At 41.3% G+C, this 20,077-nt stretch overlaps 1 protein-coding gene and 1 long non-coding RNA gene across 2 annotated transcripts in view; both read right to left on the bottom strand.

Annotated features, from left to right (window-relative positions):
- DOK6 (docking protein 6) overlaps nt 1–7,591 on the bottom strand; it is a 189,573-nt gene extending 181,982 nt beyond the window's left edge. Inside the window, exon 1 of the mRNA XM_081014274.1 lies at nt 6,125–7,591. Within this exon, the coding sequence (XP_080870400.1) occupies nt 6,125–6,190 (66 nt within the window). The 5' untranslated portion in view covers nt 6,191–7,591. The remainder of the gene's footprint in view (nt 1–6,124) is intronic.
- Nucleotides 1–20,077, bottom strand: part of LOC308481711 — a 490,911-nt gene that overhangs the window by 313,437 nt on the left and 157,397 nt on the right. The gene's annotated exons all lie outside the window — the stretch shown is intronic.

Here is a 20,077-nt window from a genome sequence, read left to right as displayed (position 1 = left end):
ATCGCAACCGCCACTGGCAAAAATGTTCATTCACATTACAATGCCCCTTTGCCAATTTCTCTTCTACACCCATTAACATAAATGGTATAAAATACATTCCAAGGTAGTTCAAGCATTGTGTACAAAATATACTTTATACAGAACCATTACTTTTATTGTTGATTGTATGGGCTTAAGCACCAAAGATACAGATTTATCTGATTGGCCCACTGATTGGCATCATTACCACCTGTTAACAAAAGACTTTGGGGGTTGGCCTTTGCACTTTTGGTTATGGCCTCTTTCACAGTTTGTGTGTTTGTGTCTGCATGCGCACGTGCATTCAGAATTCCAACTTGCAACAGAAATCTCTGCACTCTTTCAAAAGCTTTACAAGTCCTAATACATCACTATTTTCCATCACACAAAAAAGGTAGTATCATGATGAGTAAAGAAATATTGAGCATACCCCAAATATTTCCTCTGTGCCATGTCATATCTAGTTTCAATATAAAGCATTATCAGATTTATTTCCCTTATTTTATGAAGTATGAAAAATTCTTGCTTCCCAATAAGGTTTTCTGTGTTCCATTGTTCTACTGAACTAATGTCATCCTGCCCTGGCATCAAGCAGCAATAATACTAACCTTCTAAGGCCTGCTGAGATTTAGTGATTACTTCCCAAGACATTGTTTGACACTGCCATTCAGTTTAAAACATTATTTTGGGAGTGGTGTCTATCCAGCCAAAGAGCATGAGGGAACCTTTCTACCTTGATTTAAGCTGCTTTAAAACACACACATTCATGTCAGCTGTACCGCAATAGTCTGTAATTGGGATTCCAACAACCCCACTGTGTTCTCTCAGAATTAACAGCCCTGTCAAGATAGCGAAATGTTCCAAAGGTCAATTTATGATTATTCTTCCCTTAGCCTTGAACACCCTTTCTGCAAAGAAAAGCACAGCTTCCAGGGCAAAGATAATATATATTAGCACTGTGATAAGCTTCTAGCCACTTGTAGAATTTTAAATTTCACATGGCCTCTCTCTTATCTCTTTCGGAAGGGGAACACATTCATATAAATATATAAGACACAGTCCCTCAAGATAACAGTTTCAGCTTAAGCATGCAGTTTGCTGTCTGTTATATGTTCTCCTCATGTAGAGCAGGGAAATATTAAAAGTGGCTATATAAAAGAAATTGCTGCATTGCTGGGCACACTGGAACCAGGTTGTAAATTAAATCTTCTGATTGATCCTAAAACAGTACCCCCCAAATATAGAATTATTAAAAAGGAACTAGCATTTTCAACATATGCATTTCCACTGTGCCAATTCCTACCCCGGAGTAGGGATGGAAGCACCTTGAAGTCTGAAAGCCTGAATAATGCTGGTCTGCGTTGTAATAATGGACATTTGGAAGGTACCAGAAAGCCAGTTGCTAAAAGTCAACAACTGCACATAATGCTTAATATTGATGTAGAGAAGAATGATCACCCACAACCACACACCAACTCAAGTTTTCTGATATCATCTGATTCCCTCAACATATTACCCTGATTGAGAGTTCCTGATAGCCAGACGAATTGACAGAAAGGTCCATAGTCATAGGTGGAGAAAGAAAAACATTCTTGATCACAGCTGAAAACACAAAAATAACCAGATTAACTAATGAATATATCATTAAATGTTACTTTCACTCCAGTAAGGTTCTTTGCTCCTAGGGCAACTGTTTCCAAACAGTATAGTCTTAATACTGTAAAACCCTTCTTGGTGCGTATTTAATATAGCAAAGGCTGGTTGGATGTTCAACATTGATGGCACATCCAATGGTCATTTGCCCCACATGATCAGCACTGCTGACAGGTGCTGTCCCAATGCTCTAGGACACATCCACAGTGGCAGATGAAACACTACTATACATTATCAACATTATATTATTTATTTAAGTATTAAGTCCATTTATCTATTGCATACTGTCCTCAAATCGCAAAGCCATTTACCAGAAGGAAAATCAAACTGAAGTACATAGATGTACAACAATCACAATTTCAATCGAGCAAAATGCAGATACATAAATACACAATGTCCACATTCATAATCATAACCATAACCATATCTATACAACTAAGATCAGACAAAATTACTATGCAGAATGACACAAACACAAAACTGAAAGAATATTTCAACCCACATACACTCACTAAACATGTATATCCTTCCTGCAACAGATCACTGCCAAACATATAAGAACAGACTATGCAGCACTAATAGGCCAATGAACCACAAAATACTTCCCTCCCACCGCTCACCTGGGACAGGTTCAGTTTGGGACCAGTGCAGGCCCTTTGTATAAGGGGTATAAAATTCCTACCATCAAATAACTCTCCACAACATGATTGTACCTCACATGGTACTGAACAAAACCCACCTACAAATGTGGACCATTTCACTTCCATGACAGTACAGCAGGCAACACATAGTGGTACACTAAACGTATTGAGCAGCAGTTGTGACTTGCATTTCCCTTTCTGTATAGGAGTACTTGTACCTCAGAATAAATAGTGACTGCATTTCCTATTCACATGTTCCTCATTTGGCGAACAGAAGCTGAATTTGCTACACGGAAGTCTGTGCAGTTATGTTTCCAGAAGACAAATACATTAAGAGGCTTACAGTAACACCATGGACTTTACGTGTAGCGGAAACTGGATGTGTAAGAACAGAAGAAACAGTAGCATGGAAATCTTTAGTGTAGGAAGAGTATGGAATGTAGCAAGGAACTTATTTATTAGGAACATCTGTGAATACCATGTAGCCATGAGTTGGTATATACATTATAACCTTATATATTATAACTGGGCTGATTAGTGATGCCATTTGTATTTGAAAGCTATAATTCTACATGTTTTACAGGGTTTTAAGTCGAAAAGTCTCATTCAGATTTTGTGTGTGTGTTGTAGTGAAGGACACCTGTGGAGAGAGCCTATCTACAATAGTGTCCCAAAAACACATTCCTTCCAGTACAAAGCTAACAGAAAAGGATGTCATCATAAAACAGCCAAGCCAACTCAAATGATAGTCATTCAGCAAAAGACTAAGAAAAACAGTTGGATGCAAAAGTGAACTTTTCCTTTCAATATTAATCGCCTTTGACCATCATAAAACACCTTCAAAATCAAAACCAGCATGCTGGAGAGGGTGCACCTCCACAGGCACATACCTCCACATGTGGTGGGCGTGCCCCAAAATCCAACTATTCTGGACAACAGCCATACGAGAAATATGTAAAATAACTAAGCAAGTATTAGAAATCACCCCAGAATTAGCCCTACTAAACATCTTCCAAGACAATAATGGCCATTTACACCACAAAGAACTCATAACCCACCTACTTTCAGCAGCCAGAAACACCATAACCAGACACTGGAGAGACCTGTCAGGAGTAAGCATGGACCAATGGTACCAAATAGTATGGGAAACAGCCTTACTAGAAAAATTAACCAATAAACTGAAACTGATACGGGGACAAACAGAAGAAGACGCCTTCACCCCGGTAGGGCTCCCCTTTATCACATATACAGCCCAGCAAGGCTGACAAAAATACACCAACAGCATACAAATCAATATGGCTAACCTGATCCAAAACACCCACTCACCCCACTCACACATGAAATCAAAGATCACCACAGCCAATCACAAACAAACAACCACACCCTAGGCCAACCCCAACCTCTCGCACCACCAAAGGAACACAAGTGAATAGCGGAGAACCTGCACAAGTGACGCTGACACAAACCCCCACATATATTAAGTAAAATAGAAACATCGCCACCCGACCCCACCCCACCCCCACTCACCTCCCCCCCCCACCTCTTTCCCCCTTTTCTTCCTAATGTCTCAACAAATGAAACTGATCTGTAAAAAATGTTACTTGGAGAGAGAAAAAGAGAGAGAGATTGCACATACTTTTGTAAACCAAGAAAACCATCTATATATATATATATATATATATATATATATACCAGTAAGCTTAGTGAGCAGGAGGTGGCAACTGTTTATCAAGACTTGTTTATTAAAGTGTGTTACATTCTTCCCCATCAGATAAAAGGAGGGAAGAAGAAGCAAAGAACACAGATAAAATAAAAAGGAGATCTCATGTGGGTGTTAGTACATAAGAAGACCTTCGCTGAATCAGACCAAGGCCCATCTACTCCAACAGCCATTTCCTACAATGGTCAATCTGCTAGGCTTGCAAGACATGAGGGCAAGAGCCTTGTCTCACTATTGTTCCCCAAGATTGACAAACAGAGCCCTGTACCACTGATCCTGGTGGCAGCGTATAACCATAATGACTAGCAGTGTTTCATAGTACAGCTCTCCACTGATAGCCTTAGTGACCACTAAGATGTCAGACAGATGTTTACATGACTTCCAAAGCAAGCAGCTTTCCAGGCATCACAATATTTCCTTGGTTTTAAATGTACTGTTGTTGTTTTCCTTTTGGCACAGGCTAATATCCTAATCGCATGGCTCAGGACTGGTTCTGTCCATGGTATCGTATCAAATCTCAATGTATTGCTCTCAAACTATAAGTCTAATTAAACTTTAAATCGGAGGTTCGTTGCATGGTTTCCACATTTGCCTTCAAGCTGGTCAATACTCCTTTTTCTTCCTAACAAATTTCTAAAGAGGTTCTTACTTTAGAGCAAAACCAGACAGTTATCATTACTACTTTTTGGAACTGTCATAGTATCTGCCAGCTCCTAGCAAGAAGTAACATTTCTAAAGCATGTGTGAATGTTGAAAGTTAGGCAAGTACTTCTACCAATAATTATCTCAACTTTCTCATACACCTTTCCAGGTGATTCCAACCTTTTGTCTGAAGCCAACCTTGCCTCCAAAAACTCTGAGATCGGTCAGTAGTCTAGTCACAGGGGACAGCAGCATCCATCACTGTGCCAACTCTCCTGTCCATCTGCTCAATGTACCATTATCCTTTTGCCTAGTCTAGCTAAGTCTGTATCCTCTCCACCAACAATACTAAATCAAGCATACAACTCAAAAGATGTTTTCTACCTACCATCATCACCTGTGTGCCACTCTACTCAGCAGCTACTTTTGCCTATTTTGTCTACCTTTCCTCCTACTTCTAGGCCGCGAGGAGCTATTTTGAAACCTGTAGACTTTTCAAAGCTTTTCTTCTGACAGAGTGCCTTCGAACACACCTTTCAATGCAATGCATCCAACACACACTATACAACAGGCACAAAGTTAACACAGTGCCGGGAGCTTCGACACAGCCACAATTTCAACCTGTTATAGATTTCAGCTGAATCGGAAAGAAGGTGAGCCAGGGCTTGGGGAAAATGCTTAAAGGGAACGATGCCCTTCTCCCCAGTTTGCGGGAAAGGCAGCCACGCCACAGCAGGGGTAGGGGAGTGGTGTGTGATTAACAGCACAATCCTCCACATGTTGACTCAGATCCAAGTCTCGCTGTGCTCAGTGTGACTTACTCCTTAGTCGTTAGGCTTGCCGCCTATAAAGGTGGCGGCAACGAGTTTAACAGGTGATGGGTTTCCATTGTCTCTCCGCTTATGCGCGCAGGTATTGTTTCTAACACAGACGAGATCGGTTGTGGGCAGCGACAGCTATTCCCGATGGGCTTCTTCCTACTAAACAGGCTGCAACCCTATAAACACCCTCAACTGGGAGCCCTGCGTCTCTGAAATCTGCTGGATCTACTCCCGAGTAAACGCGGACAGGGATCGGGCCGCACCGCCCAGGAGCGCGATGATCGCCTCCACCTCGGCAGGCAGGCAGGCAGGCAGGCAGGCAAGCGGGCAAACACGCACGGGAGGCAAACAATAGTCGAGAGCAGCAGCAGCAGCAGCTCCATCCAAGCGCGCCTGCTGCTGCCAGCAGCCGCCGAGCCATCCCCGCACACCCGCCCGCCCGACCCCCCACGCCGCCTGCCAAAGCACCGCCGCAGGAACGACAGCGGGCTCCTGGCTCGCAGCGCCGCCTTGACCAGGCGACCCCCACCTCCAACTCCGCCGCCCAGGCGCTGCCAGACAAGAGCGAGAAAGAGAGAGGGCGAAAAGGGGGGAACAAAGCGCGCGCGCGCGCGCCAGGCGCCACTCACCCCGAGCTTCCTGCTGCGGATTTTCACATAGCCTTGCTTGACTATGTCGTTAAAGTTGGAGGCCATGGCCGGGGCGAGCCGGCTGCGGCGTCCCAGCTCCGTGCGCGGGGTCGTCTCCTCTGTCGCGGCTGCCGCCTTCTCCTTCTCTTCCCTCCAGCTGCTGCTGCGGAGCGCCTTTGGCCGCCGGCTCGCGAGGAGCCTCTGACATCCAGGCGGCACTGGCGACAGAGCGGCTCCTTTTGCGCGTGCCGGGCACGCCGTGGCCCAGCGCAGCCCGCCCCCTCCCTCCTGCCGGGCGCCACGCGCAGCCCGAGAACCGAGCAGGAGCGGAGGAGCGGGCGGCTCTTTCTAGCCAAGCGCGAGCAGACGGGGAGAGGCTCTTTCCGCGCAGTTGCCTGGAGCAGCCAGGGGGAGAGAACTGCTGCTGCCGCCGCCGCTGTTGCTGCTGCTTCCCTGGCTCTTCCGCCAGCTCTCTCCCCCTCCCCGGCTATTGCTTCTCTGCCGGCACCCGGAGGCTGTGGAGCTGCTCGCGCCGCCGCGCCATCCCCCCCTACAGCGCGAGCAGGGAGGGGGAGGGGTTCCCGCGCGCTCCCTCCCTCTTGCTCCCGCCTCACACCTCAGCTCCCCAACAACGCCAGACGAGGCGGGCGAGCAGGGGAAATGTCCGCCGCTCCCATTCCCACGCTCGCTTTCTTCCCTGGCACGCCAGCTAGCTAGCCGGCCTCCTCTTTTTTCGACGCCAAGGCTGGGCTCCTCCTGAGGAACCTTGTCCCCCCCGGGGACGGCGCATTTCTCCAGTCAGATGAGAAGCACGAAGGACCCCTCACCCCACCTGGCTTCTGAGGGGTGTGCGCGAGAGAGATATTTCTGCATAAAAGAGGCAAAGCCAATCCATTTCTTTCCACCTGTGCGTTCAGTCCTGCGAGAGTCACACGCAGGTGTTGCTGCTGTTAGAAAAGTGCAGCTGAGGGGCACAACACAACCCTAGATTATGTTTCCTGTGAGCAGTAAGTCTCACTGGGTTTCCGCAGAACTTACTCTCTAGAAAGCAAGTTTTGAGTAGGAGCCGAAAGATCCCATCCCATGGACACCTTCGCAAGCAAGCCCCGTTGACTATATAATAAGGCTTCCTTCTGAATAATGGCACAGCACTGCACCATTAGGCTCCTGGGAATGGACATCTTCCAGAGTACAGCAGACATGTGCTGAGAAAGAGATGTGCCGTGTTCTTACCTATGCATCTTTACTTGGAAATAATCCCCATTCAGTTCAGTGGGGGGCCTACACCCACCTAAGTAGGCACAGGATTACAGCCTTTATTACTTGCAACTGCAAGGAGAAACCCAAGGGTATCATTCAGGTCCTGCTTACAGACTATCCATAGGCATCTGCTTCACTGCTGGGGGTGGGGGAGGATGCTGAACTTTATAGACCATTGATTGGATCCAGCAAGACACTTCTTAGGTTCTGAAAGATGCAAAAAATGCAGCTCTGTGATTTTCACTATCTCTTACAAGAAGTTATATTGCACAGGTCACATTCACCCTACCCACACTTCCTTCGCTGTAGTCACATGCAGCCCTTGAGAGTTGCCCATCATTGGTTTAGTGCCCATTGCTGGTCTAAATAGAAGATTGCATAGGAATTCTTATGTACATCACCTTAAATTCCATGGAAGAAAGATTGGATATAAATGAGATATTTGTAATCCACTTTGCTGCCCACTTGCAAGACATCTCATAGCGTAAAACAATACCATAAAACAATGTCATGCATGAAATAATATGATAGATAGTCTAATTAAAACACAGGGCACGAATGCATGTTTAAATGTTTAAGTTCTATTAACTTCTATAGAAATATTAAGCAAAACACTTTCCCAATGAATGGTGTTTATGTATTTTTATTTAAACAGTTGCCAGTCATATGACTACATGTGTCACTCCTTTGCTCAAGGCAGGATGACAATGAGGTATTCACTGGAGCCCCTCCACACAATCAGGAACAGTGTGCGTTCGGGTTCTCGAACATGCACACGTAGATCTCTATGGTTGTGGGCTCCCAGTTCAAATGTCAGATGGATTTCACAGATGTCAAAGGCAAGGTCATTGGGACATGTTGGTGATGGAGGCCAAGTTCCTGATGCCCCTTGATATAGTGAATGAATGTGAGGATGGGCCTGAGTGAGCACCATTAATGGTTGGCAAAGGATTGCAATGGCTTGTGGGTGACATTGTCTCCAACATATCTGAGTAGGCAAGTGGTATAATTTCTAGAGAAAGCGGCCGTGGAAGTATCATGGATTGAAATGGCCAATGCAGGGAGCTAGAGTTTCAAAGTTGTTCACTATGTCATGCTAAATCTAATTTAAAAACCTTTGGGAAATCTGCGCAAAATGCACATGAGATATAGTGATCTCTCTCTGGAAAAGACAAAGAAAATGGTGCCCAAAGGAAGCTGAATTGTGACTGCCTTTGAGAATTCAGTCCTAATTTTATTTATTTAGTTTGATATATGCATGAATACATATTAGTTCCATTCACCAAACACCCTCAAGCACACCATCAATTAAACCAAAACAGCTAAAATGTATGAATCCCTCTGGGGTTGAAACATGGAACTCTTAAGCAGCATCACTCATATATCTACTGTACTCTGCCCGGTCATAAACATATCTTTAATTATAATGCTGCTTTAGGCAGATGTAGAGAGAACAAGTTTTGCAATACTGAATATGTTTTGAAGATGTGGGAATGGATGGGGAAGAGGAACAACACTGTTTGCCTTGCAATATCTAGTTGCATTTGTCTCAGAGATGTCCTGTGATTACCATTCCATTTCATATCTTGAACCATTTTGGAAGCATCCTGTACAACCACAGATTAGTCTTCCACTTTCCAGTTTTATTAAAATCATGTGCAAATAGCATCAGTTACATGCAACTCTATCTAGAAATGTGGCATAGCTTTGCACCTGGTATTTAGCTGAAGAAGCTGCCAAACCATGTTATCTAAATTGCTAATTTTCTTCTTGAACTATTTTATTTGCTAAACATAGGTCTCATGAACCTCTGTCATGATACACCTTGTTTTTACTCATGCTAATATGGATAATGCCGAGTGACATTTTGGCTGTACTGGATGGATATGGTATTTGGCACCATCCACTATTATTTAGAATATTTTTTCACTCATATGGATGCAGTTGTTTTCTAATGCAGTTTCATTGCAATTTTCTATCCACTTACCTTTGGAGTGGGAAAGTCACAATGAATTCAACTGGACTTACTTATAAAAATACATGTAATATATTTAATGCATCTGTTAATGTATTTATATTTAAAACATTCTGTGTATCAGCAAGTGGATAAAGCTGGTTTATAAAATTGCTGTAGAAACACATGCACATTTTCCAGAGGGCATCCTCTACAAGTTCTCTTTGAACAGACTACAGGTCACCCACGTGGAATAATTCTTAGGAGTTTTACACATCAATGAGTATTGCTAATATTTCTGGGCCAAACCACTTTGACAGATTGTGAAATGGTGGAGACAGGCTGAGGCTGCTTTGACAGGCTGCAAAAATGAGAGAGAAAATTTCCAGTGTGTGTGATGAAGCAAATCAACATTATATTGCTATTATCTAAATATATTACTTTGTACTATTACTTTAAATATTGAATGGAATTAGATAGTTCTCAAACTGTGTTAGATTTCTTCTAAAACACTTTTGTGTATATTCAACTGCATGAGAGAACAATATTTGGAATGTGGTTCATAATGTGGACATTTGTTTGAGATATGCCTGGAAATGTTTGAGTGTGGCAAAAGCACTATGGTAGTGAAGGGTAGATATATCAGGTGAAGGGAAGATGCAGGTAAGATACATCTGGCTGGTGGGCAGCAGAGACAGAGTCTTTCCAGCAGTAGCCCCATACCTATGATTTCCCTTTAAACATTCTCTGAATATGTTTTTGTTTCAGTCTGCATTCAGTGTTTGTTTGTTTTAAAGGGGAATGTCATTATGCATTAATTGTTTTTGATGTTTTAATTTTGTGAGCTGCCTTGGGATGGCTGATGAGGAATTCCTGGGAATAACATTAACTGCTGGGGGCACAATCCCCTTTGATGCATACATGCTTGGTAAGCTGACTTCTTTGAATTCTGTCTCCATATGTATCACCAATCACTTTGGGAAATCTCAGTTTCAAAAGAAGCTTCTGAAGCACAGTTAGTGTTAGAGGGTGCTGGAGGGGACAAGCCACAGTGCAGGCAGAGATCGCCCCTAGTCAGTCATGGTCAAAGCCTGTAAGGAATGACTAAATGCCTTTTTTGGCTCAGGTTTCTTAGTTCTGTGCTAAGCAGTGAAACATTTCAAGAGGAAGGCAAAAATCCATTATTGATTGGTGGTAAGAAAAGAGAGACGGAGAATGCCCAGTTTGTGCTGACATAAGTAGGTGGGTCAGAAAATAGATGCTGGGAAAGTTGCTTGCTGTTTTCACGTACCTAAGTATTTGGACAATCATTATGAGCAACAGAAGAGCTGTTCTGTGAATGTTTTGTATAAAAAAATTAGTCACAAATTAATTATTGCCTGGTAATGTGTTTTGACTTTTATTTTACAGCATGTCATGTTTATTTGATGTGGATTCATCCCTCAAAGTTCTTGCCTATATTTCAAATGCAATTAGGTTCAAGTTCTTTCTACAGAATTATTGCTATGTATCTTCAGAATTATGATATAGCTGATGCAGAATTCTGAACACTATTTATGGCTGCAGGATGTATTGCTCCTCTACTCCTACCCACCTCTCCATAACAATGTTTGTTTTTATTGCTGATTGTTTTAAATCAGCAGCCTTCCAATTAAATTCCTTTTCATATCTTAATAAGGTCATTGGCCAATTTGGTGGGAGAGAACAAATAATGCTGATAGGAGACTGAGCCAGGCATTAAAAAGCAGTTCTTACCATTTCCCTATATTTCTGCTTGCAATACAGTATAAATTATAGCAGAGCTTTTACGCCTTAAAATAGGGTGGATGGGAAATTGCATACATTTTCACTGGGGGGGAAATGGGTCTTTTCAGATACTAATTTTATTGCTGAAGTGGTTCATCACAGGAAAATAGGGAAGCACTGGAAAAATACTCATGCATAATAAAGCTGCAATTTTGCCAGTAGTGGTGTGCATGTAGCGCTGTGAGAGACAGTTACTTTGTGTGTGGTATGGCTAAATGAAAAGAGATGTCTAGGATAGAGGAAATCCTATATGAGCCTTTTGGGATCTCTAGAGGGCTGTGATTTGTGAGATCAGAACACTTGGCTGAGAACATTTAATTGCTGCAATTCAAATTGATCCTGGATGGTGGGAATGGTTAAGGGGTGTGAGAACAGCCTCTGTAATCTAAAGGAATGGATTCCTGTTTTCACTGTGCAGTGTATCCCGCATTGACAGGAGCATCACATGTGGTACATTTATTTCTGGACTGTGCTACTTGAATGTCTGAATGCTTCCCAGGGTAAAACAGCACCCTTTACATTCAAAACTGGTCCATCAAATAGCAATGGGCTAAAGACACTTTACTTCAAAAGTTTTTCATATTCTTTTTCATCATTTTAAAAATCCTATTTCCCCCCTCTTCCCTGAATGAAGTTACTGCGGTTGTTGATGCATTTGAAGAAAATTATGCATTTAAATGTGACATATGCGTCATCCCATCCACCTTATAATCATGGCTCATTAGTGCTCAGGTGTACAACAGCAAGTGGAAATGTGCCTCAAGCCCACAAAGGTTAAAAGAACCCTGCAGAGTGCCATTAGAGTTTCATCTATTTTATCATGCAGCTGGAGGCCTATTCTGCTCTCAACAGGGCATGCACATGAATCTTATTTTGTGGTACATTTGATATGCAACTTAGGAAATGATTAATCCATTTAATTCTCATAAAATATATATGGCACTTGCCTAAGGATTTTGAATAGAAAGCAAAAAAGGTGTGCTATATCTTTGAGGGGTAGGTTTCAAACAAAGGACCAGTTTGCATGCCACATCGTTTAACAAACAGTGGCTTAAAGTGAATGAGCAGTGTGCTTGCTGGTTCACACTACTTTAAAGTTCTCATTCTAGTCTTACCTCACTCCTGCTGCTGCCACACCACCAGAAAAACAAGCCAAACTCTGACTTGTCATGTTGTTTGAACTCAGGCAGTAAGCTAAGAACATCCCTTGGTTACTGTTCATGGTTTGTTTGGAAAGAAACAAACCATGAGCCCTGGGGCAGAATCTGGCTTGTTTTCTGGAAAGGGAGGAGTGGCACAGTAATCTTGGAAATAGGATTCACATGTATGATGTTTGCTCATATTAATCCATCATTTGCTTTCAGTTATAGTATAATGTGATGTGAGAACCAGGCCATTGTCCAAAGGGACAATTCTCCAAGGAAAACTGCCTTATTCAAAACTAGGAAAAGTTGTGAGCATATAAAGATTATAAGAAAACCCAGATTGAGTACAGCAATATTTGCAAGTATTTCTGACCAGTAAAAGCAAGGATACTATAGCAATATTATTTTTCATCTGCAAGATATGAGAGGTTTCTAATCTGGTTATAGGAATCTACAACTACCTTAAAGGTGTGTGTGTTAGATATGCACACCAGATAAAACCATATCAAGAGAAGCAGCTCTCAGAAAAATGGACTAATTCTATACCTCCATTTGAACATGGCAGCCCCAGTCCCAGTGACAAGAGTCAGATAGCTCTTTTCTCTGTTAGCATAGTCACACACTTACCCAGGAATAGCCTGTTGAACTTAATGGGCCTTACTCTGACTAGACATATATTGGATAACGCTGTCAATCAATTTGCTTTTCTTGGCATCCTGCCAGCCCCTGACATGAATCCTAGCCTAGAGTAGTATGTAAATATAGTGCTTTTCCCAAGTTACCATTTCAGAAATTAAATTTCTCACGTTTCTGTAGTACTAATGTGTCTTATTGTCTCTGATGGATTATTTAATTTATCATACACCTACCTGATTTACAGTGGAAATTATGCTGTTTCCACCTATCATGTACAAGACAAATCTGAAAAGAGAGATCATATGGGGTTTCTCTGACTTATAGATTTTTTACTGTCACCTGTAGATGGCATTATAAGGTGTCTAACACTTTGAAATAATCTCCTTCGTTGATCACACCAATTTCCTTTCACCTGTTGTATTTAAGCAGCTATTTGCTTGATGTTCTAGATTATCCATCTAAAGCTGATTCAGGATAAGTTCATTTCACCCCATTGCACTGTGACTTTTGCTGCCAAAACATATTAGTAACCATAGGAATATACCTGTATGGTGTCTAAAGAAGTATGGTATGAAATAGACTCCTTGATCACAACACATGGATTTGGGGGGTAGGTTTTTAAAAGTATGATTACTACAAAGTGCATCACATGTTCTTAACCTATATAGTGTCAAGAGCATTTGACAATAGTGTTAGTGTAAATGTTATTATGTGATGAAAATAAAAATGGTGTGTCAAATATATTCTCAAATGGATATGCCATGGATAATCAAGAATATGCATTTGAGAATGGATTTGGAGTACCATTTCTCTCTTCATCATGTAATAATAACATTTTCACTGGCACAATAATATTTTTTCTGCTATAGATCGTTAGAATTATGCATACATAAATATATTTGTAGAGTTCCAGGCATTTTCTTATCTGAAAATTCTAAGGTTCGTAAGTGGAAGAGCCAAGTATTCAGCTAAAAAAAATAGTGTAAACAGACATTCAATAAACCTGATCAATGATTTTAACATATTATGACACAAACTGTAAAGCTTAATCTCAAACAGATTTACTGACAGAATAGTAAGTTTGTAGAATAAAAGAAACACACATGCAATGAAGTTTCCATGGAACTTGTTGCAATAGGTAGTTGCAATATCATTTCTATAAAGAATCAAGTCATTTCACAGTCAACATGGTCTCCAGGGACTCGGGTGTAGTCACTAAAGCTGCAATCCTATGCACAATTACCTGTGAGTAAACCATTAGTCTAATGGGAATGAAGTATAAGTAGGCACACACAGGATTGCACTGTTAACTTGCCTGTGCATTTCTCAGGGACCAGTTCATAAGCTAAAGCTATAGGCACTCCTATCTTTGTTTACACACAGTGGCTGATTTTTCAAATACACTAATGAGTAGTACCATATGCTAATGAACAGCATCACAGTGAACAAGCAAGATGCTGGTGCATGCAGATTTTAAAAATGGCACTGATTGTAAAGGGATGGTAGCCCCCTCTTATTGGAAATATTGTAACACACACACCCCATTGACATGTGGCAATGAATCAATCAGCACTGCACTCAGTGATTTTGTTGATTGTTTAAAATGGGATGAAAAAACCCCATTAAGCTTCTGAAAAGGCTGCAAGAACATAGATGAGTTTTCCAAAGGTAACAAAACAGAAATTGTTAAGAGCAATGAAACAGCAACAAAATAGTCTATTGTATTATTTTTAACATTTCCTTTTGCTGCTCGTTGGGAGAAAAAAAATGAAGATCTTGGTATATAATGCTATTGTAAAGCTTTCTGTTTCAACAGGCATAATTACAAGATTAGCAGGATAGTGTTACTGTTCATTTTAAAAATAAATGTAATAGGCTGGTTTTGATTAGGGGACCTTTTTCAAGGTCAACACGCCCTTAATAATCTTACAGATTTCAGCAAAGAATATGTGCACTCCATTATCTTTCAAAACACAGCACTGAGACACAACAGGAGATGTTTTACTAGATCATTAACATATGCCTCCAGTGCATTGTTAAGTTCAGGGCTCTGGTCCCAAGAAGTGCATTAATCTCCAAATAAATCAAGCCCTGGAGTCCAAAACATTACATTTCATTTAGAGTTCCTGGCACTATTTCTCTGCTATTTTCTTACATTAGTATTTTTAATGTGAAACAAACTTGTTTGTAGCAGAGCAAAAAGAAAGAAAAGAAGTTAGTGGATGCCATTTACAACTTCTTTTAAAATAAATCTTCAGGAAGCTTTAATGAATCAGTTGTGTTCAACCTACCTTTGATTGTGTTCAGTTGTGTTCAACCTACCCCTGTCTTTACTCACTTGCTGCAAAGGACAGCTCACTTTTCAAAGCAAAAAAGCACCATTGTGCTTTTTTTTAAAAAAAAAAAAAAGAAGAAGCCCAAACTGATTTGCAAGCAAGCTCTTTCATCTAAGAGATATCACTGAAATAAAGCAGTGTTTGCATCTCACATCATTGTGACACACTGACCTTGAGGGTGTGTGGGTGTTTTATCCTTTTGCAGGCAGAGAAACAGCAGTGAGACCAGACATTTAACTTAACGGAAATGACAGCACAGAGCTTGTAGTTCTCTGGAAAATTTCCTACTTTTACAAGTTAACTTTTGAGATGGTTGAGACAACAGGAAGATTCCTGAACAGGACCGTCCAAAGGGGATGTGGGAATTTACTGATATTACAATCAAATGCAGTTTGGGGAAAATCTATGACCTTCCAAGCTTTGCAACATGAATAGAATCAATCCCGAAGTGGCCTGAACATAAATGTATTTCACCCATGAGGAATGGGAAACATAGAGCCCTATGTGCTCGGGTGCTCTACCTCTGATTTCCTTCGTTGATCAGAGGGTTGGTCTAGAATCTAGATGGCCTAAAAGACATCCTCCAACTCTTGTCCGTCCAGCTTCTGATTTAAGATCTCTAGGAAGGAGAGCCCACTAGCCCTAAGGTAATTGATCCCGTTCAGTGGATGTTAGTTCATTAAAGTAAGTTGGGGCACTGCCTTACCAAGCTGAAACTGCCATTGGCCAGTGCCCACCTGACTACCTCTTTATCTACAACCGGTCTATGGGATGTCACTGGCTGTTAGCTTTCTCCTCCTTATTCTAAGAGTTGCCCTTACTGAATTCAGCCAGGAAGACAGTGGGGGCGAAACCAGAATAAGTTGTCTATGCCTATCATTGGCTTTAGCTCTGGCTCCTCTAAGCATTGGCATCTCTGCCTTCTGCCCTACCAGTCCCAATGGGCACCAACCTCTACTGGTCCCATTATCAAATTGCATTTATTCTGTTCCCCAAATGGCATCTACCTTCCTTTAACTTATGACCTTTAGATCAAGTCCTGCCCTCTTGCAGCAAAGGACAAGTCTTTGTCCTCTTCTATGTGACAGGCTGCCATTCATTTATTTAAAGTGTGCTGCCATGCCCTCAGGCTAAATTTATCTAGGTCCTTCAACCATTCCTCATAGGACTTGCTTTCCATCCCATACTCATTGCTGTCCTCTAAACATTTTCTCCAATTTATCTGCATCCTCTTGAAAGGCTCATTCCCAGGACAAGATGCAGCACTCCAGACGATCTCTGATCAGTATGAAATTACTTTTCATGGCTTGAAAACTATAGTATATTAGTATTGTACAGTCTAACACTGCATTGGTCTTTCTTTTGCAGCCATGAGAAGTTGCTGATTCATGTTCAGCTTATGATCAACTATAATACCAAGATCTTGCTTTCATGTACTACTGCCAAGCCGGTATCCCCCATCCTATAGCTGTCACTTGATTTGTGTGTGGACATCATAAATTGCAAGGCAAAAGAGATTGAGGCTTGTCTATCACTACAGCCAAACACCTTTGTGCTTGTCAGATTTAACAAAGCAAAGTGGTAAGGGACTTAAATTATGTTTGTGTCTAAGGATTTGTTTACATCCAACTCTGCTGAATTTTTGTGGGCTTACTGATTATTAAACATGCAGTAGAATAACTCCCACAAAAACCTTGAAAATGTATAATATGTTATGCTGCATGCTGAGTTCCCTTGCATCTAAAAAAACTGTCAAAGGCTGCACTTACTTAATGGGATGTATATCTGAATAAATACATATAGGATTGCACTGTTAACTGTCATGAGTACAACGTATAAAATCTAGAACAGTGGTTCCCAATTAGCTAATTACTGAGGACCCCACATTTTTCAAAAGCCAAGCCACGGCCCCCCTACTTTTGAAAATGTTGATAACTCTATGGTAGTTTCCTATGGAAAGCAATTGTTTGAACAAAATGTGGGGTAGCCCCTATTGAGAAAATATTTTAGTCATGCTAAAAAACAGACTAGGGCTAAGCAATATCTGGCTTTCAATATCGTGATATATCAGCAGCTAAACATATCGATATTCTGATATATCACAATGTCTGAAATTGGAGATCAGGCATGGAGATGAGGGAAGAAGCAGCTGCAGAGATCGTATGGGTGGGGGAAGGAGAGGAAATGGAGTCCCCCCTATGGCATGGTTTGGTGAGAAGGGATGGGGATGGGGCAGCCAGCAAAGATGCATGTCCACTGTGGCTGCTGCTGCTTTCCTGCTGACTGAGAAAAGTTGCTCTACCTCACTGCCAGGGGAAAATAGTGCCACAGTGCCTTGAAGTGAGGTCAGTCAGCTGCCCTGTTCACCATCAGCATGAGGGGAAGGCAGCACCTTGAAATTGGCTGCCTTGGTCTCTCTCAGCATGAGGGAAGGCAGCTCAGATCAGCAACATTATCGGCTGATATCATGATGCGATATCGGCAGTGCCTTGAAATTGGCTGCCCTGTTCTCCCTCATGTGAGGAGCGATCTATTGCTGCGTATTGCCAGGTCAAAATCGTTATCGTGGTGTGATTTCAAAACCGATTTCGGCCAATATATTGAAAAACCGTGCAGCACTAAAACAGACCATAATATTTGTAGTATTACTATGCAAAAATGACAAAAAATAGTGTGGGGGAGGCAAGGGTTGGGGCCCTGGACCCCCTGGGTACGTTCTGCAGAGCCCCAGAGGTTCCCGGACCCCTAATTAGGAACCACTGATCTTGAACATTACATCACAATTGGATTAAATTTCCCTTAATTTAAGAAGATAATACTTTTTTGTTAACCTGCATTGCACATTAAAACTAGAAGCACACATAAAAAGGGATCACCTTCTTATGAAAAGTAAGTAGAGATTATATAAATCTTTTTAAAAAATCAGGCTGTTGTTTATGAAATTATATATGTGGAGGTAAGATGTTGCATTTAGTTGTTACATTAAGAACATGTTTTATATTAAGAAATACAATCATTTCATAAAGTTTAATTTGGATAAATGGCTCAAATAAATCTTCCTGAGGTCATAGAGATAAATCATCTTCAGGTAAACTGTCTTTCTCATTTGCCTGAAAATAAATTATGATTCAGCTGCTGGGGTTGTTACGAAGCAAAAATGAGAACATATATTTCATACTTTTGTTCTTCACAACACTATCAAGCATGGATTTTAATGTTTTTCTGATGATGATCCCGAATTCTTAAGGGATTTGAAATAGGTTGCACAGAAAAGTGTCCAGATCACTTACGCGAAAAAGTTATCTTGTTAAACCATAGCTATACTGCATTGTGAGAAGAAATGGCAGAAGGAACTCCATCTCCAAAGACTACAGGAATTGCATCCACACTCTTTTGAAAATGTTGACTTCCAGGAAAATTACAACTCACATGATCACCTGTCATGATAGTGACATATTACCTCAAGTAATAGTATTCTGTGGTATAGGCCTTTGGTGTAAGCCAGCAGAACCCTTATGTTCATATGATAGTATTGCTTCTCCATGATGGCATAAAACTGTAGCATAAATTCTCATAAGAGTTTGTGGTAGTCTTAAGTGACATGGTACCCTGTGCAGTCATTTTGGATTGTTTCTGGTTCTCAGAATAAATTGTATTGCTTAAAAAAACAAAGAAAGTGGTCTAAATTGGTTGGATTTTGTGCAATGCTATGCAAGGTGGCTTAGTAGCAAGTCCTACTGTGATTCATGCGGCTTTCCCCCAGAAATGTGTGCATGCTGTTGCAGCCTAAATTTGGAAATTTTGTTTATCCTGCTCAATGTTTCATATATCCCTGAATCTTCACTTTTTCAATCTGTTAGTCCCCACATCACAGGAATATAATGTAAAAGCACAGAAGCACATACAAATGTCAAATATTTTCCCCAAACGAAGTTGTTTGGAACAACATTTTCTAACCAAAATGAAGACACCAAAGGACATGGCCACATCATCTGTCATGAAGAGACATCATCAGCATTAATTCAACAGGATTTATCTGAATGATACAATTCCTTCCTATTTTGTTGTTTTTATAAGATTATTTTAACATGGTTTCTAACATCCAGAACAATATCTGTCAACTGAGACTTGTAATAAGTTTGGGCTCTTTGGGAGTCGGTGACTGGTTGGGCAGGGCAGGTGGGTGGGGAAGCGTCATGTAAAAGAAAAACTCTGCAAAACTCCCTGTCCATCATATTGAGGACTTGGTGGGAGAGTAAAATGTACTCGACATAGAGGCTGACAAGAGCTGAGAAGAGTTTGTTAAACTATCCAATGGACTGATGCATTGATTACTGAATCAGGGACAATGTCCGCTTCAGTATGACTACACGAAAGTAAGTGAGCGGTAAATTGACAAATTCTTCCATAAAACCAGAGAACAGGCTATTTATTATGCCCTGGCTGAGGTCCCAAATCTACTTTGCCAGGAAAATCCATGTGCTTTTAATGATGTTCCACTAACATGCATTTTTAATGATAGAAAGTAGATGTCTCTCTTTTTCCAATATAAAGCTCTAAAAAGCATCCTGCACATTGTCAGAAAAATACTATTATGCCAGGAGAGTTTATTTTGAGCTAGTTTATCTTGGTTATTCAGCTCTCAGAAATGATACTTGTTTTTGCTAAGTACTCAGGGGAAAATAACTTATGCCTAGGGCTTTCCCCCCCAGCCGAACTCACTGAAACTTAGTTCCAACACCTCTCAGGTGGGCGCCATTGTCATTATAAGAGAACAAGGGAGGTGTTCATAGTGCATTTTCAGGGCCATTTTAAA

Source organism: Podarcis pityusensis (genome assembly GCF_964106645.2).
Source record: "Podarcis pityusensis genome assembly, chromosome: 7".
Lineage (NCBI taxonomy): Eukaryota > Metazoa > Chordata > Lepidosauria > Squamata > Lacertidae > Podarcis > Podarcis pityusensis.
The sequence above is the reverse complement of the archived record's forward strand: the minus strand, read 5'-3'. Positions and strand labels throughout refer to the sequence as shown.